The sequence below is a fragment of the Salvelinus alpinus genome, chromosome 5 (genome assembly GCF_045679555.1).
Source record: "Salvelinus alpinus chromosome 5, SLU_Salpinus.1, whole genome shotgun sequence".
NCBI classification, from domain to species: Eukaryota; Metazoa; Chordata; class Actinopteri; order Salmoniformes; family Salmonidae; genus Salvelinus; species Salvelinus alpinus.
Window position 1 is genome coordinate 79,999,663 of NC_092090.1, and position 27,747 is coordinate 80,027,409.

Genomic DNA, 27,747 nt, shown 5'->3' on the forward strand with positions numbered 1-27,747 from the left:
TATTTTACTAGACAAGTCAGTTAAGAACAAATTCTTATTTACAATGACAGCAGGTTAACTGCCTTGTTCAGGGGCAGAATGACAGATTTTTACCTTGTCAGCTCAGGGATTTGATCTAGCAACCTTTTGGTTACTGGCCCAACGCTCTAACCACAAGGCTACTTGCAACCCCAAGTCCTGCCTACTCAAAAACTGCACAATAAATGTGTAACCAAGGGGGAACTAGTACATTTCTCTAAGAAAAGCTGCTTCAGTGCTACCAATCATCCAAAACACTTGAAAGTCTTGTAAAATAATTTGCATTTATTTGATCAAATAGACTTTGAAAGGGTAAACATGCAGAAATTCCTCTTGTCAAAAGTCTTGCTGTTACAAAAGTAGTTCTTCATGCAGCGTAACAGGTTACAGGTTCTTCTTGGTGAAGCGCCTGAATGGCTTCATCATTGCTGAAAAGACCCTGACAATCAAGGATCGTTTTTTGATAGGCTGAGATATGGAGGGAGAAACCTCTCCAACTGGAGCTAGAAACACAAGAGAAATGGATGGGCTAAGAGAGAAAGAGAAATTGAGCGAGAGCCAGAGCGCGAGAGAGAGAGACAGAGAAATACAGTATAATAACTTTGAAAAATAACAGTGCTGAGTTTGGTAGGCATACTCTATGTTTCTAACACACACCTAAACAAAACTACAAGCTATAGCAGAGCTCTAAAACATCCTTACCTATGCAATGTCCATCAGTAGAGGGAATCTCAGTCTGTTCCTGGACTGAATGGCAGTCCTTTTTGTTTCCTCTCTTGGAACGCTAACAGGAGAAAGGTAAAGAAAATGGTACAGAGAATATATAAATAAACACTTCTGAATCCAAGGCAACAATTTAGTGATGAATAAAACATATTTATTGCATGTATTTGTCTTATCATAGCCACATTAATAACATCAGCACCTAACTGGAACAACAAAAAATGCTAACTCCCTGCTATACCTTGAAGTTGATCCTGAGTTTGGTCATTGAAAAGCAAAGGAAGCTCCTTCTTGCTTTCTGCTCAGCCCCCCTCTCTGTCTCAGCCTGGTCTGATGGGTTTGTTGCAGCAGAAGCTGGTCTTGACGCCTCCTTGCATCCCTGTACCAGCTGCTGGGTCAAGGACTTTACCAGGACTCTGTCAAATGCAGGCTCCTGGGAGGAAATAGCTGCTTGCAGGGTGTTATAAGAGCCAAACTCCTCCATGAGGTTTTTATGTACACCTCTGAACACCCTGTGGATGTGCAGGTTCTGGGAATATGCCTGTGTCCTGGAGAATCTGGATGCAGCACAGAACTCAGACAGGACTTGTCTGATGAGTTGCTGAGATGTTTCTGTCATGTCTGCTGCCTGTTGACTGTTACGATGCAGGGGTTCATCTGTGTGTGCCATCATCTTTGTCTTTAGGTCACTTGTAGAAATCTCTGGCATTTTAGAGTCCCTGAAGTCGATGCAGGAGCTCCTGACTATGGGGCAGGTCAGATCAAAAGGCACTTCGTCAGGGATGGGAGTGCCAGGGAGGTTGATCTCTAACTCACACTCTGACCTAGGACCCTTTGAATAGCTGGACAAGGAACTATGACCCTTTAAAGAAGTGGACAAAGATGGACAGGTCCTAGGGATGTCTTGGCAGACTTCTTCACTGTCATCCTCACTTTTCTCAACCTCCTTCAGCATAGTTCCTACCATATCGTTGATCTGAAGGAGCTCCCTGGAATCCTTCATTCGCCCTAAGTTTGAGATTTCACTCTGGATAGCAACCAGGATTTCCCCAAGGGTCTCTTTGGAAGAAGCATTTTCTGTCCTTTCGGATCCGGATGGCTCCAGCCCTGTGAAGAAATCCTTAAGTGTGTTCTTCATACTGACGCAGATGGTCTTAGCTGTTGACCAAAGCTTCTCCTCTGATATTTTAACACTCATTTCAGTATCATCCAGTTGGGAGCCCCCGTGGGAGCACTGCGAAACTTTCCCACTTCTTTCCAGTAGCACAGTGCCAGTGGACTAATTTTTCTGGAAAATAGTCGCTATTCCTTTGACAAAGGTTTCCACTAATCCAGAGGCTGTATTTTGAGAGGACTGGACTCTCTGATGGCGAGCTAGATGATAAGCCAGCCTGCAGACTTTTCTGAAGACCAGTATGGCTGATCTGTGTGATAAAGGAATGACTGGATCTCATCAGCACTTTACTCACTGCCTCTTCTGCCTGAGTCTGAAAGTCATTGCTAGAGAGCTTCTTAATGCTCTGAATCAGACTAGTAGAGCACTGTGTGATTCTGACACTCTCTTCTGAGCTCAGTTGAGAATATAGAGTACTCACACTCAAGTCTTCATTGGGTGAGGGTGACTGGGAAATAGTATAGTCATCCAGCTTTGATAGGACACCATCAACAAACCAACAAGCCTCTAGGGACTCATCAGATGAACTGACAACGGCCAAGGATTTACTCTCCACTTTTGATAACTCTGACTTGTAGATGGAAAAAACACTGCTAAGAACTTCTTGAGTACTGGTATCCAGATTGGAGAGACACAGAGCTGGTATTGGTTGGCTCTCACTGGGAACTCTACTAAGTTTGGTGCTGGGTAACTGGACCTCAACAGTTGAAACAGTTGCCTTTTCCAGGGTGTCTGAAGACTCCTGAAGAGAAGCATCCTTAGCCACACCTTCTTCTCGAGCGGATGGAGTTAAAAGGTCCCTCAGCTTTGCTCGTATAAGGCCGTAGAGTGTGCGGGCTGGAGAGAAGGTTATCTTCTGTGAAGACCCTGTTTTGTGATAATTTACAGGAACTGGCCAATCAACTGCTTCACATGTGCCTTCAAATGATGCTATCGTCTCCATGCCTCCCACAAATGCCTTAACAATCACTGTGGCAGTGGAGGTTACAGATGTCAGGGCTGTAGAGCTGATATTCAGGGGTGTTTCAGTAAGGCTAGGAGCAGCACTAGAAGGCCTAGAGGAAGGAGCCATGCCAGAAGAGCTACTGACTTTCCTTGTAAGGATGGTGCTCACCGCCTTGAGGGCTTTAGACTGAAAGTCGGGGCTAGAGAGGGTCTGAAGCTTTCTGGCCACCACACTGGTAGAGGATCCAGTCTCTTTGAGAAAGTGAGTGGTTCCTTCTTTCCCAGATGGACACTCAACATCAAGGTCACATTGAAGATTGGTCAGAAATTTAGACCCCAAGATTGTCATCTTCTTGGCCAGATCCAAGAGGATGCTGAAGTCCTGTGCCATTTTGTCCATTGTGCCGACAATGGCATCCAGCACATCATCGGTCACAGGGTCCATGAGGGGCTCGATAAACCCTACCCACTCTGGCTCAGACGTTTTGCTCTGTAGCTCGGCCAGGATCTGCACCGAGGCTACCCGAATGACCTCCTTGCCTGCTGCTATGTCCTGCCTGTCCATAGGGGGGAAACTCCCCGAGCTGGCCTGAATGGCCACTGAGAGGCCAGAGTTAAGCTGGTGTACTACCTCTCCCACGATAGCACAGCTCAACTCGGAGGAGCTGGGGTTGGAGTGACCCTCAACCAGGGATATCAGGAGGCTCTCTTCCGTTACCCCAAAAAGAGCCTTCAGAGGCTCCTCCATGAGGGGAGCCTCTCTAGTTGCAGGCAAGCTCTGCAATGAGGTCTGGGACCTTGAAGATAAACACACAATCACCACTTTTGCCATGCAAATGTGACCAACTGGTATCTTATCTGGGTCATTAGTGAGCCTGAAAACCAAATTAGAGCAATGATGGTTTACTTCTCATACCATCGTAGTTCTAGAAGCCTAAAGCCAACTGACACACTTTTTTGCCTGATTTTTATGTTTATACGACATCAGAATATGACTAATTCTGAAAGGCATGTACCTGATCTATTTATTCATAGATTACTTTATGGCTTACCCAGTTAAAAATTACTTTCACCTGGACCCACCCCCTCAGGGGCAACATTTCTGACCAGAACTTAAAACTACAAGGTATGAATTCCAAGTTAATAATTTATGATAAGTATGGGTCAGGTCTTGAAATGATTAAGTTCAAATATTGCTGTGAACATACCTCTTAGGCGACCAGCATGATGATGAGGTTCTGCGAGTGGATTTTTGGCGGCACCTTGCACTGCCATTCCTCCTCCTCTCCTTAGTCCAGTAGTTCATCTCACTGATCAGCAGCCTTTTCTCTCTCTCATCCAGACTGCCTAAGGAATCCTCAGACCCTGTCAGAGAGCACTGGGATTCTGGGGAGGTTGCCCCACTCCTCAGGTTCACCCCCATGATACGAGCTAGCGCTGGTATGAGAATGCGGAGGGCTGTCTGGGTCACGACCTTAACAATCTTCAGACACAGCATGGAGAGCTGCTCGAATGTCAGCTATGACCAACAAACAGAGTAATGTTTTTGCCAATCAACCAATTCCATGACACCATTCCCTATATAGTGCACAACTTTTGACCAGAAACCTTATGTGGAGACACTTACGTTATTTTTCATGCCATGCTGAATCACTCTCCATTGGCTAGAGAAAAGAAAAGAAAGGAAACATATTTTAGCTGCACACTGGTGTTGAGTTAGTGGAGTCACTAGATAGCCATGTTAGGGAAAATAAAAGTGTATTTAATTAAGCTATTAGCAAGTACATGAGCCATTTTGTTCTTGATTTACAGGAAGAGTTAGGGGTGTGGTTACGGTGATGTTAGGGTTAGGTGTAGTGTTTAAAATCCCATTTGTGGTTAGAAGGTGCACTATGACTATAAATTCAGAGTAGTTGTATGTGAGGTTGGAAAAAGACATGGGACTTGCTCATCAGTAAGACTCCTCAGGAAAGAGAGGAGGATTGGGGCACAGCATGTCCCAATCTTGAGAGAAGGCATTAGAGTCCTCTGAGCCTCCTTCTCCAGCTGCTCAATGATAGATCCCCTTTCCCGGAAACCACACCCGGGTGTCTGAGAAGACTCTGGGAAACCGCAAAGAGAAATCTAAAGTTGAATCTGAACTTTATTCCTAATTTCCTTCACCTTTAGTGATTTGATTGCACTGGACAGGTAAAAGCACATCTCTCTGCAGGCCTCCACTATATTGCTTTCACCTATATAGATACTATCTTCTCAGATCAGTGCTGATGAATTTGAACACAACCTGCACCCAACATGAAGTAATCTCGGACCTGCACCAATGCTGCTGTCCTCCTCCACGGAAGTCTTCTTGGCACGGCCACTGGACTTACGTTTAGCCTACATGACAACAGATTATAGGTCTCATAGCAGATCTAAGGTCAGTGTAGTGTCTCCTAATGCTTTAAGGTTAGGATTTAGTGATAGTAAACTAATCCAAGATCTGTGCCTAAGTAGGCAGAGGATGTGTAAAGGACAGCATATTTCTTACCTTGCCTCCTGTCCTGTTCTTGTTGGTCTCATGTGTCTCTGTTTCATCCTTCATATTCTCCACAACTTTATTTTGGTCATCCGGGTGATCCTCACATTTCACGTTCTGGTGGATAAATGAGAGGTCAATATCAGTCCTAGGTTTATGAAACAACTTATTCGCTCCTATTTTAAACAAAACGGCAATAGTGGTCAGATTTCAGTCCATGGATCAAACCAGTGAGACCTATTGCTGTGGTAGTGACCTACTATATTGTTAGTAATTTCTCCTCTAAACTCAAAATAGGCTAAATGAACCATACCTTGCTGTCGTCTGACATGATGTGTAGCTTATTGTTGTAGGCTGTTTAGAGGTAATACTAATAACTCCTTTGAAAAAACGTCAGTGAACCATCGGCAGACAACTGAAGTGAATATGAACGTCCTTGAATTATGCCAAAGCATTGTTGAATACTCGATTCCGATTGGCTGAAGCCAGGGCATTCTTCAAAGATGTCATACACACATGATGTCACAATTAGGCCTAAGTCTAATGCCTATATGAATTGTCAATGTCATTAGAAAACAGATCATAGCTTGTCAAAGTTCTGCCAAACGAACATTTTTGTAAGTGCACGTTGTTGCGTTTCATTTATGGTTTATCAAGCATCCTCATTCATCACTATGCACAAACACGTAACTCGCTGCAATCCATTAGCTATAATTCTGAGGTTGCAAAGCTGCAAAACTAGGACATGCAATAAATTATAACCACTTGCACTTACAATAATTTAAAATCAATGACGTTCTAGGGGGCTTTAACTATTTCAGCACTATTGTCCGCTGCATAGTGCTGACACGTTTCTAGGCGTCAGGGGACCGTGCCATGGTGCTGAAATGTTTCGAGTCTGGGCAGCACCTGAGACCGCGGCATGGATTTTCCTGCTAGCCTATGTATAAAGATACTATAATTACATTATTTTCATCCATCCGTCAACACAAATGGCATGTCAACGTTTCCCAAATAATAATGCAATGAAGCCAAGCCGAGATGTATGATTCTTCATCCAGAGGACGAAGCACCACTGTATCATCTAAAACCTTCCGAGAGATCCCTTAAAACTGCAGTATACATTCTCCACAGCTGTTATGGTAGCTAGGTAATTTAGCAAGACATGGACGAATCCAACACATAGCGTTTCTACTGAGGTGACTGACTGTCATGTTGCTAGTCGTAATGACGCTATTAAAACAAGAATAGTTATTTGTAATTGCTCTGGGAGCTAGTTGTTGCAGAACCCAGCTACACATCCTGCTTGCTGGGCTCATTATGGACAGCCAATGAGCAGTTCAGGTGAAAAAGTCAGCCAGATCTGATCCCTAAAGCATACATGCTACTAGGAAACTGTAGCAACCTGCCGGCCTGCACAATCCTCCATGGCACTAATGCTACACGCGCAGTATGGTATGCTAACATCCCACAACAATTACCCAATTGAATTACTTGCCTAAACTTCCAATCATACTTATTTTCTAATATCAACCACGGTTTCTGCACTTAAGGCAGACTTGCTATTAGAACAAGATGGAATTAGGAAAACTCTAAAGCTCGTTAAACGTAGGCTAAAATTAACCTTACCTGGCTGTCGTAAGCCATTATGTGTAGCCCGTTAATTAAGGGTCTGCGCCTCTAATACTGTAGCTGTTCTGATAGGCTACTGTAGCTGCTCTGTAACTGTTAAACTAATCTAATCTATCCGTTGAAAACCCGTCAGTGAACCGTCCTCAAACACAATGAACTGATGTCAATATAGAAATTAACCTTCACATAAAGATATCAAATACATGACGTCAGATATGCTTAGAGGTATTGTTGACTTAATCAGAATACAGGATGGAGGCCAAGATGGCGTCGCTGTGAGAGGGTCTGTTTTCTTGCTCTTCAAAGCAATATTGAGGGTTAGGTGGTTAACAGTCAAATATTGGCGATTAATATTGAAAGAAACTAACTATAACTTTTTTTTATGGACATGGGATAAGTTTAGAGTTGAAGAAAATGCAATCCAAAAATAATGAGTTGTGTGAGAATGTAGCTGAACTTCAAAGGTACTCGCAGGTGGAATCTGAAAATCCAAGGTGTGAAAGAGGGAGAGGATATTAGAGAAGTAGTCATTAATATCCTGGGAAAAGTGGCACCATGCATCAAAGACAGGCTAAGAGACGTGATTGATGTGGTACATCGACTTGGGAAACGAAGATCTGATGGACCCCCTCGCAATATCATCTTGCGCTTAACTATGCGCCATTACAGGGAAATCATATGGAAAATGGCCAAGGGGAACACGTTTCTGGACGAGAAGAAACTCCGCATCAAAGAAGCTCTGATACCGCAGGATCAGACTGCCAGAGAGAAACTGTGGCCGCTTATACAGAAGGCGCGACAAGAAGGAAAGAAGGCGGGGTTCAAGGGCCCACACGCGTTTATTCGAAGGAAGAATGATTACTGGGTAACTCTGTTGACATTAACCAAATTGGAACTGTGAGTACTAACATGAGTACAGTTAATGTACTGCCAATAATAAATGTACCGTTCGAACTACAACTGACGAACACTTGCCAAAGAAAAGGAAGTAAATAGATTTGTTATTCTGTTAACCACCGCTACCTCAGCTGAGCGTAGTTTTCCGTCGGAGTAATCCTCTCAAAGTTCACTGTTTGTTTTACTGTTCACGTTAATACTTGTTATCTAATTTGTGTTTTGTCTTTTTTAATGCAGGAGTTCGTTTTCAATTCACTCAATATCGTTAGTCTGAATGCTAGGGGTTTGAGAAATCCTACAAAAAGGAAAGTTTTATTTTTATACTGTAAACGCAGGAACGCAGATTTTGTCCTTCTTCAGGAAACTCATTCGGGTGAAAGTGATTTGAAATTTTGGAGCACAATGGGGAGATATGGCCTATTTCAGTCATGGATCAAATCATTCTGCTGGTGTTTTGACACTTATTCACAAGTTTAAAGGTGACATTCTAGAATCCACATCTTCACAAGACGGCAGATGGGTCATAGTAACTGTTAAACATGACAATGCTATTTTCATCATCTGTAATGTATACGGACGTAACTCACATGCTCCTAATAAGACCCTTTTTACTCAATTTACCAGGAAAGTACAGGATTTAAGCAACAAATACTCAGGCTTTTCTAATTATTTCAGGAGATTTTAATGAAACACCTGATGCATCTGCTGATCGTTTTCCTCCTAGAACGAGTCAAAACCCTCAAAATAGTAACATTATTATTACATTATGCAAGGATCTCTGTGTTGAGGATGCCTGGCGTTATTTCAATCCGGATGCTAAGGGTTATACCTGGACCAACAAAACTATGTCACGTAAATCTAGAATAGATTTATTCCTAATTTCCCCTTTTTTGTTACAATTTGTTATAGATGTAGATCATCAGTTGGCTCCCTTTTCTGATCATCACTTGATTTCCCTGAATTTACAAGCTAGTAAAAAATCTAAAGGTACTCGAGGGTTTTGGAAATGAAACAATGCACTTCTTAAAGATACTGCTCTCATTGAAAACATCAAATCATTAGCTAAAGATATTTTTGCAAGAAAAGACTTGGGTCATGGAAGTAGATGGGAATTTTTCAAATATAAAGTCAGAGTGGTAGCCATTAAACGCGCCAAAGAGCTGATGCAATTAAAGAACCATAGAGAAAAGGAGATGATGAGCAAGCTTGACAGTTTTCTAAAGAAAGATAATCTATCTGAAGAAGAGGAGTCTGTGTTCAGTTCTTTACAACTAGAATTAGAACAGACTTACACAAATCTGGCAGAGCAAAATGGATTGAAGAGGGGGAAAGAAACACTAGTTACTTTTTTGCACTTGAAAAGAGAAACTACAAAAGAAAATCTATAACTCCACTCAAAATTAACGATGTTTTATGCAAAGATCCCATTACAATATCATCATTTGTCAATTCCTTTTATGAAAACCTTTACAGCTCTCAATTTCAGGAAGATGGTTGTGAAAGCTACATTTGCCACATTCAGAATTATGTCCCTGTAATTGAGGATGATTTCCACTCAGTTTGCGATTCACCTGTGTCAATTGGAGAAATTAGAGAGGCTCTGAATTCAATGAAAAAAGGGAAATCACCTGGCCCCGATGGCCTGTCAGTTGAATTCTATAGACAGTTTTGGGAGTTGCTAGAAGACCCGATTTTCAATATGTTTCAAGATTGCATTCAAAATGGGGAAATGGTCTCCACTATGAAACAGGGCCTTATTTCATTGATTCCGAAGCCTGATAAAGACCCTTCTCTCATTGACAATTGGAGACCAATTACTTTATTAAATTCAATTCAATTTTATTTTATATAGCCCTTCGTACATCAGCTAATATCTCGAAGTGCTGTACAGACACCCAGCCTAAAACCCCAAACAGCTAGTAATGCAGGTGTAGAAGCACGGTGGCTAGGAAAAACTCCCTAGAAAGGCCAAAACCTAGGAAGAAACCTAGAGAGGAACCAGGCTATGAGGGGTGGCCAGTCCTCTTCTGGCTGTGCCGGGTGGAGATTATAACAGAACTATGCCAAGATGTTCAAAAATGTTCATAAGTGACAAGCATGGTCAAATAATAATCATGAATAATTTTCAGTTGGCTTTTCATAGCCGATCATCAAGAGTTGAAAAACAACAGGTCTGGGACAGGTGGCGGTTCCATAACCGCAGGCAGAACAGCTGAAACTGGAATAGCAGCAAGGCCAGGCGGACTGGGGACAGCAAGGAGTCACCACGGGCGGCAGTCCCGACGCATGGTCCTAGGGCCCAGGTCCTCCGAGAGAAAGAAAGAGAGAAGGAGAAAATTAGAGAGAGCCAAGATTTTCAAAATGTTCATAAATGACAAGCATGGTCAAATAATAATCAGGAATAAATCTCAGTTGGCTTTTCATAGCCGATCATTAAGAGTTGAAAACAGCAGGTCTGGGACAGGTAGGGGTTCCATAACCGCAGGCAGAACAGTTGAAACTGGAATAGCAGCAAGGCCAGGCGGACTGGGGACAGCAAGGAGTCACCACGGCCGGTAGTCCCGACGTATGGTCCTAGGGCTCAGGTCCTCCGAGAGAAAGAAAGAGAGAAGGAGAAAATTAGAGAGCGCCAAGATTTTCAAAATGTTCATAAATGACAAGCATGGTCAAATAATAATCAGGAATAAATCTCAGTTGGCTTTTCATAGCCGATCATTAAGAGTTGAAAACAGCAGGTCTGGGACAGGTAGGGGTTCCGTAACCGCAGGCAGAACAGTTGAAACTGGAATAGCAGCAAGGCCAGGCGGACTGGGGACAGCAAGGTGTCATCATGCCCGGTAGTCCTGACATATGGTCCTAGGGCTCAGGTTCTCAGAGAGAAAGAGAGAACGAAAGAATTAGAGAGAGCATACTTAAATTCACACAGGACACTGGATAAGACAGGAGAAGTACTCCAGGTAACCAACTGACCCTAGCCCCCCGACACATAAACTACTGCAGCATAAATACTGGAGGCTGAGACAGGAGCGGTCAGGAGACACTGTGGCCCCATCCGAAGAAACCCCCGGACAGGGCCAAACAGGAAGGATATAACCCCACCCACTTTGCCAAAGCACAGCCCCCGCACCACTAGAGGGAAATCCTCAACCACCAACATTACAATCCTGAGACAAGGCCGAGTATAACCCACAAAGGTCTCCACCACAGCACAAACCAAGGGGGGGCGCCAACCCAGACAGGAAGATCACGTCAGTAACTCAACCCACTCAAGTGACGCACCCCTCCTAGGGACAGCATGAAAGAGCACCAGCAAGCCAGTGACTCAGCCCCTGTAACAGGGTTAGAGGCAGAGAATCCCAGTGGAGAGAGGGGAACCGGCCTGGCAGAGACAGCAAGGGCGGTTCGTTGCTCCAGAGCCTTTCCGTTCACCTTCACACTCCTGGGCCAGACTACACTCAATCATATGACCTACTGAAGAGATAAGTCTTCAGTAAAGACTTAAAGGTTGAGACCGAGTCTGCGTCTCTCACATGGGTAGGCAGACTGTTCCATAAAAATGGAGATCTATAGGAGAAAGCCCTGCCTCCCGCTGTTTGCTTAGAAATTCTAGGGACAATTAGGAGGCCTGCGTCTTGTGACCGTAGCGTACGTATTGGTATGTACGGCAGGACCAACTCGGAAAGATAGGTAGGAGCAAGCCCATGTAACGCTTTATAGGTTAACAGTAAAACCTTGAAATCAGCCCTTGCCTTAACAGGAAGCCAGTGTAGGGAAGCTAGCACTGGAGTAATGTGATCAAATTTCTTGGTTCTAGTCAGGATTCTAGCAGCCGTATTTAGCACTAACTGAAGTTTATTTAGTGCTTTATCCGGGTAGCCGGAAAGTAGAGCATTGCAGTAGTCTAACCTAGAAGTAACAAATGCATGGATTAATTAAATGTTGATTACAAATTGATTGCTCTGGTTTATGCCAAAAGATTAAAGAAAGGAATAGATACCATTATAAATGAGACTCAAACAGGATTTATGAAGGGCCGTCACATAAGCTCTAACATTCGTTTAGTCTTGGACCTTATAGATTATTCAGATGCAATTGACTCAGATGCGGTTGTCCTATTTCTGGACTTCTGTAAAGCCTTTGACACAATTGAACATGAATTTCTCTTTTACTTTTTGGATTTGGTGAAAATTTTATTAGAGTAATTCGCATGTTTTACAAAGATATAAATAGTTCTGTGCTACTAAACCTTAATACTTCCAAAATATTTAGTATCAACAGAAGTGTACGACAGGGATGCCCAATTTCGCCATTTTTATTTATTTTGGTTGTGGAACTTCTATCTCTAGATATTCTGAATGATGCAAATTTGTATGGCTTAACCATTTTTAACAAAGAAATAAAAATTTCCCAACTGACTGATGATACTACTCTTTTCTTAAGAGACAAAGACCAGGTCGCACATGCCCTTAATGCTATAACTGCATTTTCTATTGCATCAGGATTAATGCTGAATGTTTCTAAATGTGAAATCTTATGTTTATTTGACTCTGATGATAAAGAAATTGAAAATATGCCTGTAAAGGACTGTGTTAAATATTTAGGAATACATCTGTCAAAAAAACACTTAGTCAGACAACATTTGAATTTCTCTCCTAAAATTAAGAGAACTAAAAATATATTTAATAATTGGCTACAAAGAGATCTTTCTATACTTGGGAGAGTACTTCTGTCCAAGGCAGAGGGACTGTCTCGTTTTGTGTACCCCTCATTATCGTTATGTGTAAATCCAGCTACTTGTAAAGAGATCAATAAGACCTTTCTTGACTTCATCTGGAGAAATAAGTCTCACATACTAAAAAAATCTGTCCTTTCTAACAAAAGAGCCGAAGGCGGTCTAGAAGTGTTGGATTTTGTTGACATAAATAACACTTTCAAGATAAACTGGTTGAAAACATGTTTGATCGATATTGATTCAATATGGTATTTCATTCCAAATAATGTTTAATAAATTGGGAGGACTTCAATTTTTACTGAAATGTAATTATATTCCTGAAAGATTACCTGCTAAATTGGCTAGGTTTCACCAACAAGCTTTAATGGCTTTAAGCTTTAGTTTTTCTGGAACATGCTTATTCCTGACATTGTCTGGAAAAATGCATGGTTAAGGCCTTACAAATACTGTATACCAAACAAAGTTAAGGAAGTGCACTTCAACATTTTACATAAGATATATCCATGTAATTCTATGATTTCCAAATTTGTGGCTATTGATGATATCTGTGTTTTCTGTGAAAAAGGTGAGAATCTGTCTCACTTGTTCTTTGAATGTAAATTTGTGTCAGAATTTTGGGAAAACCTTGCAAAGTACTTATTTACCATTATGAACAATGCCTATATTTTTAACATTGCAATGATAGTAACATATTGTTGCCAAATACTTTATACACAAACAAAGATTCCAAAATTCTATACCAAAATTACCAATTTTTCTGATTGAATTTAATTATCTTATTAAAACATTAACCCTAGTGAATAACAACAAGAATAACATCTTCATGAATCATTATAATAAGATATTTTCAGCGTGAATATAATTGCACTTAAATTGTTTATTTTATTTTTATTGATATTTTTTGTATGTTTGAGTATTGTTAATACCTGTGTTTGGTTTGCTAGACATGTTTGATCTAGCAATGTAAGTTGATTTTTGTATTATGAATAAAATAAAATAAAAATAATAATTAATCAGAATACATAACATAGTGTTACAGTACGTGCTGTTGACAGCCTACCCCGAACTCAAACAGGAACATGGATTTTGTGAAATCTGTTGTGAATGTATAGTAATGTTTTTACAATTGTATAACTGCCTTCATTTTACTGGACCCCATGAAGAGTAGCTGCTGCAGCTAAAGGGGATCCACAATAAATACAAATACAAACCCAATGCACCATGATAACACATGCATCAACTTGTTTTGACATATCACATGGGATATGACAGTTCCTGATTCTGAGATACTATAAATCAACAGCCCTTGAGAGGAGATAAAAGAACATCTGTTGATCTATTTCACAGGTTTCTGGTGGTTTCTAAGCATTCTACATGTGTTGGGGAAGGAGGGTGGGGTCTCTCCAGAGCATCTAATTACATCAATCATGTCTTGCCATGCATGTGATATGAGATAATGTTATGTACCATGCAAATATACATTGCCTAAGGCTGCAGTGCTATACTCCATGGAGACAGTGTTCATTTTACATGATGGATATATGCTACTCCATTTCATACAATCAATCATCAATCAGTACAATTTATTTATAAAGCCCTTTTTACATCAGCAGATGTCACAAAGTGCTTATTCAGACACCCAGCCTAAAACCCCAAATAGCATGCAATGCAGATTTAGAAGCACGGTGGCTAGGAAAAACTCCCTAGAAAAGCTAGAACCTAGGAAGAAACCTAGAGAGGAACCAGGCTCTGAGGGGTGGCTAGTCCTCTTCTGGCTGTGCCGGTGGAGATTATAAGCGTACTTGGCCATTAAGGCCAGATTGTTCTTCAAGTACTGTAGTTCAAAGTTCTTCATAGATGACCAGCAGGGTCCAAAAATTATGTGGTTATAGAGGGTGCAACAGGTCAGCACCTCAGGAGTAAATGTCAGTTGGCTTTTCATAGCCGAACATTCAGAGGTCGAGACAGCAGGTGTGGTAGAGAGAGAGAGGGAGAGGGTGAGAGCGAAGATCGAAACAGCAGGTCCGTGACAAGGTATCACGTCCGGAGAACACACACGCCTCTTCATGTGATACATGATGTTTGGCTGTGCTGTGTGAAGTGTTATCTTATGGGTTTGGTGATTGTTCTGTGTGAAGCCGTATTCTGCATTGCATCATGGAATGTGATGTGAAATCCCTGGGCCTATGGCTGTTGAAGCTACTCCACTGCACTGCTGCTGTGAGCAGGAGTGGGAGAGAAGCCATGCTTTTATTAGACTCTTGTTCTGTCACTCATTCTCCTGCCTCTCCATCTCAAAGGCTGCCAAATATTTTGAAGAGTGGTTAAAGAGGTGGCTGTGTGCACACACACTCAGACTCCAACTCTATTTATAGGTTTGTCTTATTCCAGAATACACCCATAATTGTGATTCACACAGTATGGTTCTATGTTTTCCACTCTGTGATTAAAAGTAGTTCTCAGAATAGAGAAACATTTTTGAATTGACCAAAGCCCTTCTCCCCCGATTGCTCAGTTTGGCCTGGCGGCCAGCTCAAGGAAGAGTCTTGGTGGTTCCAAACTTCTTCCGTTTAAGAATGATGGAGACCACTGTGTTCTTGGGGACCTTCAATATTGCAGAAATGTTTTGGTACCCTTCAGCAGATCTGTGCCTTGACACAATCATGTCTCTACGGACAATTCCTTCGACCTCGTGGCTTGGTTTTTGCTCTGATATACACTGTCAACTGCTGGACCTTATATATTCAACATACAGAAAACATCTCAGAGGGTTGATCTAGCTGCAGATAGCTAATTCTCCTCTGTGTGTTTTCCCCTTGCTGCTAATAAGCTCTTATCAATCTAACTAAATGAATAGAGAACATCTGGTTATCTGACGGTCTATGCAGCAACTATTGTATTAGAGACAAGCTCTGGTTATTATATTTTACTAGACAAGTCAGTTAAGAACAAATTCTTATTTACAATGACAGCAGGTTAACTGCCTTGTTCAGGGGCAGAATGACAGATTTTTACCTTGTCAGCTCAGGGATTTGATCTAGCAACCTTTTGGTTACTGGCCCAACGCTCTAACCACAAGGCTACTTGCCACCCCAAGTCCTGCCAACTCAAAAACTGCACAATAAATGTGTAACCAAGGGGGAACTAGTACATTTCTCTGAGAAAAGCTGCTTCAGTGCTATCAATCATCCAAAACACTTGAAAGTCTTGTAAAATAATTTGCATTTATTTGATCAAATAGACTTTGAAAGGGTAAACATGCAGAAATTCCTCTTGTCAAAAGTCTTGCTGTTACAAAAGTAGTTCTTCATGCAGCGTAACAGGTTACAGGTTCTTCTTGGTGAAGCGCCTGAATGGCTTCATCATTGCTGAAAAGACCCTGACAATCAAGGTTCGTTTTTTGATAGGCTGAGATATGGAGGGTGAAACCTCTCCAACTGGAGCTAGAAACACAAGAGAAATGGATGGGGTAATAGAGAAAGAGAAATTGAGCGAGAGTGAGAGAGAGAGAGAAATACAGTATAATAACTTTGAAAAATAACAGTGCTATGAGTTTGGTAGGCATACTCTATGTTTCTAACACACACCTAAACAAAACTACAAGCTATAGCAGAGCTCTAAAACATCCTTACCTATGCAATGTCCATCAGTAGAGGGAATCTCAGTCTGTTCCTGGACTGAATGGCAGTCCTTTTTGTTTCCTCTCTTGGAATGCTAACAGGAGAAAGGTAAAGAAAATGGTACAGAGAATATATAAATAAACACTTCTGAATCCAAGGCAACAATTTAGTGATGAATAAAACATATTTATCGCATGTATTTGTCTCATCATAGCCACATCAATAACATCAGCACCTAACTGGAACAACAACAAAAAATGCTAACTCCCTGCTATACCTTGAAGTTGATCCTGAGTTTGGTCATTGAAAAGCAAAGGAAGCTCCTTCTTGCTTTCTGCTCAGCCCCCCTCTCTGTCTCAGCCTGGTCTGATGGGTTTGTTGCAGCAGAAGCTGGTCTTGACGCCTCCTTGCATCCCTGTACCAACTGCTGGGTCAAGGACTTTACCAGGACTCTGTCAAATGCAGGGTCCTGGGAGGAAATAGCTGCTTGCAGGGTGTTATAAGAGCCAAACTCCTCCATGAGGTTTTTATGTACACCTCTGAACACTCTGTGGATGTGCAGGTTCTGGGAATATGTCTGTGTCCTGGAGAATCTGGATGCAGCACAGAACTCAGACAGGACTTGTCTGATGAGTTGCTGAGATGTTTCTGTCATGTCTGCTGCCTGTTGGGAGGGTCCATCTAGGGCTGAGGGTCTGATCTTCGATAGCAACCGTATCACCAGTATGGTGACCAAACACATGACATCATCTTTGCTGGAGTCCATCAAGTACTGCAGTAGGAATGCAGTAGCACTGCTGATGTCCGGGGTGATTAAGAGCTCCCTCAGATGGCCAGAGCTGCTGGGGATGCACACCTCCTTCTCTTCAATGTCAATCCCATCTCCCTTTGGTACCAAAGAGGTTCCCTTGCTGGTGAAAGACGGAGTGGAGGATCGAAAAGAGGCTTTAGCACTCGGTGGTCGGCTGCTGTCAGTCATTGGACTGTTACGATGCAGGGGTTCACCTGTGTGTGCCATCATCTTTGTCTTTAGGTCACTTGTAGAAATCTCTGGCATTTTAGAGTCCCTGAAGTCGATGCAGGAGCTCCTGACTATGGGGCAGGTCAGATCAAAAGGCACTTCGTCAGGGATGGGAGTGCCAGGGAGGTTGATCTCTAACTCACACTCTGACCTAGGACCCTTTGAAGAGCTGGACAAGGAACTGCGACCCTTTAAAGAAGTGGATAAAGATGAACAGGTTCTAGGGATGTCTTGGCAGATTTCTTCACTGTCATCCTCACTTTTCTCAACCTCCTTCAGCATAGTTCCTACCATATCGTTGATCTGAAGGAGCTCTCTGGAATCCTTCATTCGCCCTAAGTTTGAGATTTCACTCTGGATAGCAACCAGGATTTCCCCAAGGGTCTCTTTGGAATAAGCATTTTCTGTCCTTTCGGATCCGGATGGCTTCAGCCCTGTGAAGAAATCCTTAAGTGTGTTCTTCATACTGACGCAGATGGTCTTAGCTGTTGACCAAAGCTTCTCGTCTGATATTTTAACACTCATTTCAGTATCATCCAGTTGGGAGCCCCCGTGGGAGCACTGCGAAACTTTCCCACTTCTTTCCAGTAGCACAGTGCCAGTGGACTCATTTTTCTGGAAAATAGTCGCTATTCCTTTGACAAAGGTTTCCACTAATCCAGAGGCTGTATTTTGAGAGGACATGGAGGCAATCTCTGATGGCGAGCTAGATGATAAGCCAGCCTGCGGACTTTTCTGAAGACCAGTATGGCTGATCTGTGTGATAAAGGAATGACTGGATCTCATCAGCACTTTACTCACTGCCTCTTCTGCCTGAGTCTGAAAGTCATTGCTAGAGAGCTTCTTAATGCTCTGACTCAGACTAGTAGAGGACTGTGTGATTCTGACACTCTCTTCTGAGCTCAGTTGAGAATATAGAGTACTCACACTCAAGTCTTCATTGGGTGAGGGTGACTGGGAAATAGTATAGTCATCCAGCTTTGATAGGACACCATCAACAAACCAACAAGCCTCTAGGGACTCATCAGATGAACTGACAACGGCCAAGGATTTACTCTCCACTTTTGATAACTCTGACTTGTAGATGGAAAAAACACTGCTAAGAACTTCTTGAGTACTGGTATCCAGATTGGAGAGACACAGAGCTGGTATTGGTTGGCTCTCACTGGGAACTCTACTAAGTTTGGTGCTGGGTAACTGGACCTCAACAGTTGAAACAGTTGCCTTTTCCAGGGTGTCTGAAGACTCCTGAAGAGAAGCATCCTTAGCCACACCTTCTTCTCGAGCGGATGGAGTTAAAAGGTCCCTCAGCTTTGCTCGTATAAGGCCGTAGAGTGTGCGGGCTGGAGAGAAGGTTATCTTCTGTGAAGACCCTGTTTTGTGATCATTTACAGGAACTGGCCAATCAACTGCTTCACATGTGCCTTCAAATGATGCTATCGTCTCCATGCCTCCCACAAATGCCTTAACAATCACTGTGGCAGTGGAGGTTACAGATGTCAGGGCTGTAGAGCTGATATTCAGGGGTGCTTCAGTAAGGCTAGGAGCAGCACTAGAAGGCCTAGAGGAAGGAGCCATGCCAGAAGAGCTACTGACTTTCCTTGTAAGGATGGTGCTCACCGCCTTGAGGGCTTTAGACTGAAAGTCGGGGCTAGAGAGGGTCTGAAGCTTTCTGGCCACCACACTGGTAGAGGATCCAGTCTCTTTGAGAAAGTGAGTGGTTCCTTCTTTCCCAGATGGACACTCAACATCAAGGTCACATTGAAGATTGGTCAGAAATTTAGACCCCAAGATTGTCATCTTCTTGGCCAGATCCAAGAGGATGCTGAAGTCCTGTGCCATTTTGTCCATTGTGCCGACAATGGCATCCAGCACATCATCGGTCACAGGGTCCATGAGGGGCTCGATAAACCCTACCCACTCTGGCTCAGACGTTTTGCTCTGTAGCTCGGCCAGGATATGCACCGAGGCTACCCGAATGACCTCCTTGCCTGCTGCTATGTCCTGCCTGTCCATAGGGGGGAAACTCCCCGAGCTGGCCTGAATGGCCACTGAGAGGCCAGAGTTAAGCTGGTGTACTACCTCTCCCACGATAGCACAGCTCAACTCGGAGGAGCTGGGGTTGGAGTGACCCTCAACCAGGGATATCAGGAGGCTCTCTTCCGTTACCCCAAAAAGAGCCTTCAGAGGCTCCTCCATGAGGGGAGCCTCTCTAGTTGCAGGCAAGCTCTGCAATGAGGTCTGGGACCTTGAAGATAAACACACAATCACCACTTATGCCATGCAAATGTGACCAACTGGTATCTTATCTGGGTCATTAGTGAGCCTGAAAACCAAATTAGAGCAATGATGGTTTACTTCTCATACCATCGTAGTTCTAGAAGCCTAAAGCCAACTGACACAATTTTTTGTCTGATTTTTATGTTTATACGACATCAGAATTTGACTAATTCTGAAAGGCATGTACCTGATCTATTTATTCATAGATTACTTTATGGCTTACCCAGTTAAAAATTACTTTCACCTGGACCCACCCCCTCAGGGGCAACATTTCTGACCAGAACTTAAAACTACAAGGTATGAATTCCAAGTTAATAATTTATGATAAGTATGGGTCAGGTCCTTGAAATTATTAAGTTCAAATATTGCTGTGAACATACCTCTTAGGCGACCAGCATGATGATGAGGTTCTGCGAGTGGATTTTTGGCGGCACCCTGCACTGCCATTCCTCCTCCTCTCCTTAGTCCAGTAGTTCATCTCACTGATCAGCAGCCTTTTCTCTCTCTCATCCAGACTGCCTAAGGAATCCTCAGACCCTGTCAGAGAGCACTGGGATTCTGGGGAGGTTGCCCCACTCCTCAGGTTCACCCCCATGATACGAGCTAGCGCTGGTAGGAGAATGCGGAGGGCTGTCTGGGTCACGACCTTAACAATCTTCAGACACAGCATGGAGAGCTGCTCGAATGTCAGCTATGACCAACAAACAGAGTAATGTTTTTGCCAATCAACCAATTCCATGACACCATTCCCTATATAGTGCACAACTTTTGACCAGAACCTTATGTGGAGAGACTTACGTTATTTTTCATGCCATGCTGAATCACTCTCCATTGGCTAGAGAAAAGAAAGGAAACATATTTTAGCTGCACACTGATGTTGATTTAATGGAGTCACTAGATAGCCATGTTAGGGAAAATAAAAGTGTATTTAATTAAGCTATTAGCAAGTACATGAGCCATTTTGTTATTGATTTACAGGAAGAGTTAGGGGTGTGGTTACGGTGATGTTAGGGTTAGGTGTAGTGTTTAAAATCCCATTTGTGGTTAGAAGGTGCACTATGACTATAAATTCAGAGTAGTTGTATGTGAGGTTGGAAAAAGACATGGGACTTGCTCATCAGTTAGACTCCTCAGGAAAGAGAGGAGGATTGGGGCACAGCATGTCCCAATCTTGAGAGAAGGCATTAGAGTCCTCTGAGCCTCCTTCTCCAGCTGCTCAATGATAGATCCCCTTTCCCGGAAACCACACCCGGGTGTCTGAGAAGACTCTGGGAAACCGCAAAGAGAAATCTAAAGTTGAATCTGAACTTTATTCCTAATTTCCTTCACCTTTAGTGATTTGATTGCACTGGACAGGTAAAAGCACATCTCTCTGCAGGCCTCCACTATATTGCTTTCATCTATATAGATACTATCTTCTCAGATCAGTGCTGATGAATTTGAACACAACCTGCACCCAACATGAAGTAATCTCGGACCTGCACCAATGCTGCTGTCCTCCTCCACGGAAGTCTTCTTGGCACGGCCACTGGACTTACGTTTAGCCTACATGACAACAGATTATAGGTCTCATAGCAGATCTAAGGTCAGTGTAGTGTCTCCTAATGCTTTAAGGTTAGGATTTAGTGATAGTAAACTAATCCCAAGATCTGTGCCTAAGTAGGCAGAGGATGTGTAAAGGACAGCATATTTCTTACCTTGCCTCCTGTCCTGTTCTTGTTGGTCTCATGTGTCTCTGTTTCATCCTTCATATTCTCCACAACTTTATTTTGGTCATCCGGTTGATCCTCCGAATTCACGTTCTGGTGGATAAATGAGAGGTCAATATCAGTCCTAGGTTGTGACTTTATGAAACAACTTATTCTCTCCTATTTTAAACAAAACGGCAATAGTGGTCAGATTTCAGTCCATGGATCAAACCAGTGAGACCTATTGCTGTGGTAGTGACCTACTATATTGTTAGTAATTTCTCCTCTAAACTCAAAATAGGCTAAATGAACCATACCTTGCTGTCGTCTGACATGATGTGTAGCTTATTGTTGTAGGCTGTTTAGAGGTAATACTAATAACTCCTTTGAAAAAACGTCAGTGAACCATCGGCAGACAACTGAAGTGAATATGAACGTCCTTGAATTATGTCAAAGCATTGTTGAATACTCGATTCCGATTGGCTGAAGCCAGGGCATTCTTCAAAGATGTCATACACACATGATGTCACAATTAGGCCTAAGTCTAATGTCTATATGAATTGTCAATGTCATTAGAAAACAGATCATAGCTTGTCAAAGTTCTGCCAAACGACCATTTTTGTAAGTGCACGTTGTTGCGTTTCATTTATGGTTTATCAAGCATCTTCATTCATCACCATGCACAAACACGTAACTCGCTGCAATCCATTAGCTATAATTCTGAGGTTGCAAAGCTGCAAAACTAGGACATGCAATAAATGATAACCACTTGCACTTACAATAATTTAAAATCAATGACGTTCTAGGGGCCATAAATGATAACCACTTGCACTTACAATAATTTAAAATCAATGACGTTCTAGGGGGCTTTAACTATTTCAGCACTATTGTCCGCTGCATAGTGCTGACACGTTTCTAGGCGTCAGGGGACCGTGCCATGGTGCTGAAATGTTTCGAGTCTGGGCAGCACCTGAGACCGCGGCATGGTGCTGAAATGGAGCAGGGCTCAGTTCTATGGGTATCTCATGCGGATTTTCCTGCTAGCCTATGTATAAAGATATTATAATTACATTATTTTCATCCATCTGTCAACACAAATGGCATGTCAACGTTTCCCAAATAATAATGCAATGAAGCCAAGTCGAGATGTATGATTCTTCATCCAGAGGACGAAGCACCACTGTATCATCTAAAACCTTCAGAGAGATCCCTTAAAACTGCAGTATAAATTCTCCACAGCTGTTATGGTAGCTAGGTAATTTAGCAAGACATGGACGAATCCAACACATAGCGTTTCTACTGAGGTGACTGACTGTCATGTTGCTAGTTGTAATGACGCTATTAAAACAAGAATAGTTATTTGTAATTGCTCTGGTAGCTAGTTATTGCAGAGCCCAGCTACACATCCTGCTTGCTGGGCTCATTACGGACAGCCAATGAGCAGTTCAGGTGAAAAAGTCAGCCAGATCTGATCCCTAAAGCATACATGCTACTAGGAAACTGTAGCAACCTGCCGGCCTGCACAATCCTCCATGGCACTAATGCTACACGCGCAGTATGGTATGCTAACATCCCACAACAATTACCCAATTGAATTACTTGCCTAAACTTCCAATCATACTTATTTTCTAATATCAACCACGGTTTCTGCACTTAAGGCAGACTTGCTATTAGAACAAGATGGAATTAGGAAAACTCTAAAGCTCGTTAAACGTAGGCTAAAATTAACCTTACCTGGCTGTCGTAAGCCATTATGTGTAGCCCGTTAATTAAGGGTCTGCGCCTCTAATACTGTAGCTGTTCTGATAGGCTACTGTAGCTGTTCTGATAGGCTACTGTAGCTGTTCTGACAGGCTACTGCAGCTGTTCTGATAGGCTACCTCAGCTGTTCTGATAGGCTACTGCAGCTGTTCTGATAGGCTACTGTAGCTGCTTTGTAACTGTTAAACTAGTCTAATCTAATCTTATCCGTTGAAAACCCGTCAGTGAACCGTCCTCAAACACAATGAACTGATGTCAATATGGACATTAACCTTCACATAAGATATCAAATACATGACGTCAGATATGTCTAGAGGTATTGTTGACTTAATCAGAATACATATCATAGTGTCACAGTACGTGCTGTTGACAGCCTACCCCGAACTCAAACAGGAACATGGATTTTGTGAAATCTGTTGTGAATGTATAGTAATGTTTTTACAATTGTATAACTGCCTTCATTTTACTGGACCCCATGAAGAGTAGCTGCTGCAGCTAAAGGGGATCCACAATAAATACAAATACAAACCCAATGCACCATGATAACACATGCATCAACTTGTTTTGACATATCACATGGGATATGACAGTTCCTGATTCTGAGATACTGTAAATCAACAGACCTTGAGAGGAGATAAAATAACATCTGTTGATCTATTTCACAGGTTTCTGGTGGTTTCTAAGCATTCTACATGTGTTGGGGAAGGAGGGTGGGGTCTCTCCAGAGCATCTAATTACATCAATCATGTCTTGCCATGCATGTGATATGAGATAATGTTATGTACCATGCAAATATACATTGCCTAAGGCTGCAGTGCTATACTCAATGGAGACAGTGCTCATTGTTCATTTTACATGATGGATATATGCTACTCCATTTCATACAATCAATCATCAATCAATCAGTACAATTTATTTATAAAGCCCTTTTTACATCAGCAGATGTCACAAAGTGCTGATTCAGACACCCAGCCTAAAACCCCAAATAGCATGCAATGCAGATTTAGAAGCACGGTGGCTAGGAAAAACTCCCTAGAAAAGCAGGAACCTAGGAAGAAACCTAGAGAGGAACCAGGCTCTGAGGGGTGGCTAGTCCTCTTCTGGCTGTGCCAGTGGAGATTATAAGCATACATGGCCATTAAGGCCAGATTGTTCTTCAAGTACTGTAGTTCAAAGTTCTTCATAGATGACCAGCAGGGTCAAAAAATTATGTGGTTATAGAGGGTGCAACAGGTCAGCACCTCAGGAGTAAATGTCAGTTGGCTTTTCATAGCCGAACATTCAGAGGTCGAGACAGCAGGTGTGGTAGAGAGAGAGGGAGAGAGAGAAAGAGAAAGAGAGAGAGAGAGAGGTGGGGGAGAGGGTGAGAGCGAAGATCGAAACAGCAGGTCCGTGACAAGGTATCACGTCCGGAGAACGCACATGCCTCTTCATGTGATACATGATGTTTGGCTGTGCTGTGTGAAGTGTTATCTTATGGGTTTGGTGATTGTTCTGTGTGAAGCCGTATTCTGCATTGCATCATGGAATGTGATGTGAAATCCCTGGGCCTATGGCTGTTGAAGCTACACTGCACTGCTGCTGTGAGCAGGAGTGGGAGAGAAGCCATTATTTTATTAGACTCTTGTTCTGTCACTCATTCTCCTGCCTCTCCATCTCAAAGGCTGCCAAATATTTTGAAGAGTGGTTAAAGAGGTGGCTGTGTGCACACACACTCAGACTCCAACTCTATGTATAGGTTTGTCTTATTCCAGAATACACACATATTGTGTGATCCACACAGTATGGTTCTATGTTTTCCACTATGTGATTAAAGAAGTTCTCAGAGTAGAGAATTTTCAAATTGCTAATTATGTTTTTAATTCTGTATTGTAAGGAGCATGCATTAAGATCTAAAGCATGGAAGTTTGAGCGGCTGTGGCGTGTTGTGCTACTTGAGCCTCTAGTCTTTGGCTTTGTCTGATTACTATTTTTTAATTGTGAGCCCTCAACGTGGGCATGAAATGGATATTTTGTTCTTTTGAATTCTTTATTTGTTGCATTTCGCTTGATTAGCTTAATTGTTTAATTACCTTAATTGTTTGATTAGAATAGAAAGTTTCATAATTCATTATGATTATGAATAGCACTAAAAAACTGCTTTTGTATAGGGCTTTCTCTTCTTATACCCTTCCTATGCAGGCTACAATATACATTGCCTAAGGCTGCAGTGCTATACTCCATGGAGACAGTGCTCATTGTTCATTTTACATGATGGATATATGCTACTCCAGTTCATACAATCAATCATCAATCAATCAGTACAATTTATTTATAAAGCCCTTTTTACATCAGCAGATGTCACAAAGTGCTTATTCAGTGCTTAAAAAGTGCTTAACCAGAAGCATACATTCAGGAAATGGAATATTCTTAGTTTTTATAGAGGTAATTTACAGTGCAAAGCCAGTGGCATGTCGTTAGTAAAAATTGAGAATGGTAAGTGGCCTAAACAGTTACCCTGGGGAATTCCTACAATAAAGACCTGATTGGTGGAGTGCTGTAGAGATGTTGTCCTTCTGGAAGGTTCTCCCATCTCCACAAAGGAACTCTGGAGCTCAGAGTGACCATCAGGTTCACATCCCAGGCCAAAGCCCTTCTCCCCCGATTGCTCAGTTTGGCCTGGCGGCCAGCTCTAGGAAGAGTCTTGGTGGTTCCAAACTTCTTCCGTTTAAGAATGATGGTGGCCACTGTGTTCTTGGGGACCTTCAATATTATTATTATTATTATTATTATTATTTTAAATTTACCCCCCTTTCTCCCCAATTTCGTGTTATCCAATTGTTAGTAATTTGTCACGATCATTGTATGGTTGAAGAGAGGACCAAGGCGCAGCGTGATATAAATACATTCTTCTATTTATTATAGTGTAACGAAGAATATTTAAACAGACTTACAAAACAACAAACGACCGTGAAGCTATACTACGACAAGTGCAGACACAGGCAACTTACGTAATGACATAGACAATCACCCACGACATAACCAATGAATATGGCTGCCTAAATATGGTTCCCAATCAGAGACAATGATAAACAGCTGCCTCTAATTGAGAACCAATCTAGGCAGCCATAGACATACAAACACCTAGACTAGACTAAACCCCATAAACATACAAAACCCCTAGACATGACAAAAACACCTACATCCCCCATGTCACACCCTGACCTAACAAAAAAAATTAAGAAAACAAAGATAACTAAGGCCAGGGCGTGACAGTAATTACTATCTTGTCTCATCGCTACAACTCCCGTACGGGCTCGGGAGAGACGAAAGTCGAAAGCCATGCGTCCTCCAAAACACAACCCAACCAAGCCGCACTGCTTCTTAACACAGCACGCCTCCAACCCGGAAGCCAGCCGCACCAATGTGTCAGAGGAAACACCGTGTACCTGGCTTCCTCGGTTAGCGCGCACTGCGCCCGGCCCGCCACAGGAGTCACTGGTGTGCGATGAGACAAGGATATCCCTACCGGCCAAACCCTCCCTAACCCAGACGACGCTAGGCCAATTGTGCGTCGCCCCACGGACCTCCCGGTCGCGGCCGGCTGCGACAGAGCCTGGGCGCGAACCCAGAGTCTCTGGTGGCACAGCTAGCGCTGCAATGCAGTGCCCTAGACCACTGCGCCACCCGGGAGACCCCAAGGACCTTCAATATTGCAGAATTTTTTTGCTACCCTTCACCAAATCTGTGCCTTAACATAATCCTGTTTCTAAGTTCTTCAGACAATTCCTTCGACCTCATGGCTTGGTTTTTGCTCTGACATACACTGTCAACTGTGGGACCTTATATAGACAGGTGTTAGCCTTTCCAAATCATGTCCAATCAGTTGAACCAATCAAACATCTCAAGGATGATCAATGGAAACAAGATTTACCTGAGCTCAATTTCGAGTCTCATAGAAAAAGGTCTGAATACTTATGTAAATAAGGTATTTCTGTTTTTAAGTTTTAATACATTTGCAAAAATGTCTAAAAAACTGTTTTTGCTTTGTCATTATGGGGTATTGTGTGTAGATTGATGAGTAAAAACATTTATTTAATCCATTTTAGAATAAGGCTGTAACGTAACAAAATGTGGAAAAAGGGAAGGGGTCTGAATACTTTCCAAATGCACTGTATGTAATGTTATTACAACATTGAACATAGATTCAATGGAGATAATAATTTCCCATTTGACAACTGTAAAAGTTGGTCTGGTATAGCAGTATGACATGAAAAGATAAGAGCTGTAAATTAATGGTTTGAGTCAGCCCCACAGCTTTCAGGAGAGATTGTGTATAGCCTATAGAGTGTGTACTGCCATTTGTCTCTCTCCCACGCTCTTTTTCCCCCCTGCAGATTAGTGGCTACAACCCTCAGCTCTCTAGATAAGACCTGTCCTGCTCCCTTGAAACAAACTCTTATACACTAAATGCAGAGGACATTGAGAGATACAAGACACATGTCACAGGTACTCTTAGGTCTGTGAAGTTACTCTGTGTTTGTCTATCAGTTCTGTGCCATGTGCTGTACCTATTTGTTTATGTTAGTTTTATGTGCTCCATGATTCTGTACTAATCTGTGTTAACATGACACGGTTCATGTCCTGTGACTGACTGATGGTTCTCTGCTTTGAGGCTGAGCTGTTGTTATGTGATGTACTGTACTCTGTGTTGTCACTTTACATTTCTGTTGTGCCCTGTGTGGCTACTCAATGCTGT

General features: G+C 42.5%; 4 protein-coding genes across 14 annotated transcripts in view; 1 reads left to right on the top strand and 3 right to left on the bottom strand.

Moving 5' to 3' along the window:
- Positions 1 to 27,747, top strand: part of LOC139576950 (citron rho-interacting kinase-like) — a 97,368-nt gene that overhangs the window by 4,270 nt on the left and 65,351 nt on the right. For 5 of the 7 annotated variants that reach the window (XM_071403580.1, XM_071403576.1, XM_071403577.1 and 2 more), the window contains exon 2: positions 27,386 to 27,497. The exons of 1 other annotated variant lie outside the window; for it this stretch is intronic. In XM_071403580.1, the coding sequence (XP_071259681.1) occupies positions 27,459 to 27,497 (39 nt within the window). In that variant the 5' untranslated portion in view covers positions 27,386 to 27,458. Of the gene's footprint in view, positions 1 to 27,385; positions 27,508 to 27,747 lie in introns of all 7 variants that reach the window. One more of the 7 variants, XM_071403578.1, reaches the window with a different exon arrangement.
- LOC139576918 (uncharacterized) lies at positions 284 to 7,093 on the bottom strand. 5 transcript variants are annotated; one of them, XM_071403520.1, is made up of 8 exons: positions 7,008 to 7,093; positions 5,391 to 5,495; positions 5,173 to 5,239; positions 4,809 to 4,962; positions 4,488 to 4,524; positions 4,069 to 4,379; positions 721 to 802; positions 284 to 521 (listed from the first exon to the last, which is right to left on the bottom strand). In XM_071403520.1, the coding sequence occupies exons 1-7, from the start codon at positions 7,023 to 7,025 to the stop codon at positions 721 to 723; spliced, it is 774 nt and encodes a 257-aa protein (XP_071259621.1). In that variant the 5' UTR covers positions 7,026 to 7,093; the 3' UTR covers positions 284 to 521. The 5 variants fall into 5 exon arrangements, 2 of the variants coding, with proteins under 2 accessions (XP_071259621.1, XP_071259620.1); XM_071403519.1 differs by lacking the exon at positions 7,008 to 7,093 and adding an exon at positions 5,692 to 5,916; XR_011675189.1 differs by lacking the exons at positions 4,809 to 4,962; positions 5,173 to 5,239 and adding an exon at positions 983 to 3,657 and having other exon boundaries at positions 7,008 to 7,080.
- On the bottom strand, positions 15,845 to 19,232 carry LOC139576952 (serine-rich adhesin for platelets-like). The gene is made up of 3 exons (XM_071403587.1): positions 16,537 to 19,232; positions 16,272 to 16,353; positions 15,845 to 16,082 (listed from the first exon to the last, which is right to left on the bottom strand). Exons 1-3 carry the CDS (start codon positions 19,174 to 19,176, stop codon positions 15,964 to 15,966), a joined length of 2,841 nt encoding a protein of 946 aa, XP_071259688.1. The 5' UTR covers positions 19,177 to 19,232; the 3' UTR covers positions 15,845 to 15,963.
- LOC139575347 (uncharacterized) lies at positions 19,194 to 21,583 on the bottom strand. The gene is made up of 8 exons (XM_071400269.1): positions 21,566 to 21,583; positions 21,258 to 21,362; positions 21,039 to 21,105; positions 20,675 to 20,828; positions 20,359 to 20,395; positions 19,941 to 20,251; positions 19,246 to 19,528; positions 19,194 to 19,202 (listed from the first exon to the last, which is right to left on the bottom strand). Exons 1-8 carry the CDS (start codon positions 21,581 to 21,583, stop codon positions 19,194 to 19,196), a joined length of 984 nt encoding a protein of 327 aa, XP_071256370.1.

Bases quoted from the DNA above. Each gene is read 5' to 3' on its own strand.
- LOC139576918 (XM_071403520.1), bottom strand. The intron at 5,240-5,390 runs GTAAGAAATATG...GTTGTCATGTAG, and splicing joins AGAACAGGACAGGAGGCAAG to GCTAAACGTAAGTCCAGTGG. The intron at 4,963-5,172 runs GTCCGAGATTAC...GCGGTTTCCCAG, and splicing joins GGACAGCAGCATTGGTGCAG to AGTCTTCTCAGACACCCGGG.
- LOC139576952 (XM_071403587.1), bottom strand. From the start codon at position 19,176: ATGGACCCTGTGACCGATGATGTGCTGGATGCCATTGTCGGCACAATG. The intron at 16,354-16,536 runs GTATAGCAGGGA...TTCTCCTGTTAG, and splicing joins AACTCAGGATCAACTTCAAG to CATTCCAAGAGAGGAAACAA. The intron at 16,083-16,271 runs GTAAGGATGTTT...TTGTGTTTCTAG, and splicing joins TACTGATGGACATTGCATAG to CTCCAGTTGGAGAGGTTTCA.
- LOC139575347 (XM_071400269.1), bottom strand. The intron at 20,829-21,038 runs GTCCGAGATTAC...GCGGTTTCCCAG, and splicing joins GGACAGCAGCATTGGTGCAG to AGTCTTCTCAGACACCCGGG. The intron at 19,529-19,940 runs GTATGTTCACAG...TTTATCTTCAAG, and splicing joins TCATGCTGGTCGCCTAAGAG to GTCCCAGACCTCATTGCAGA.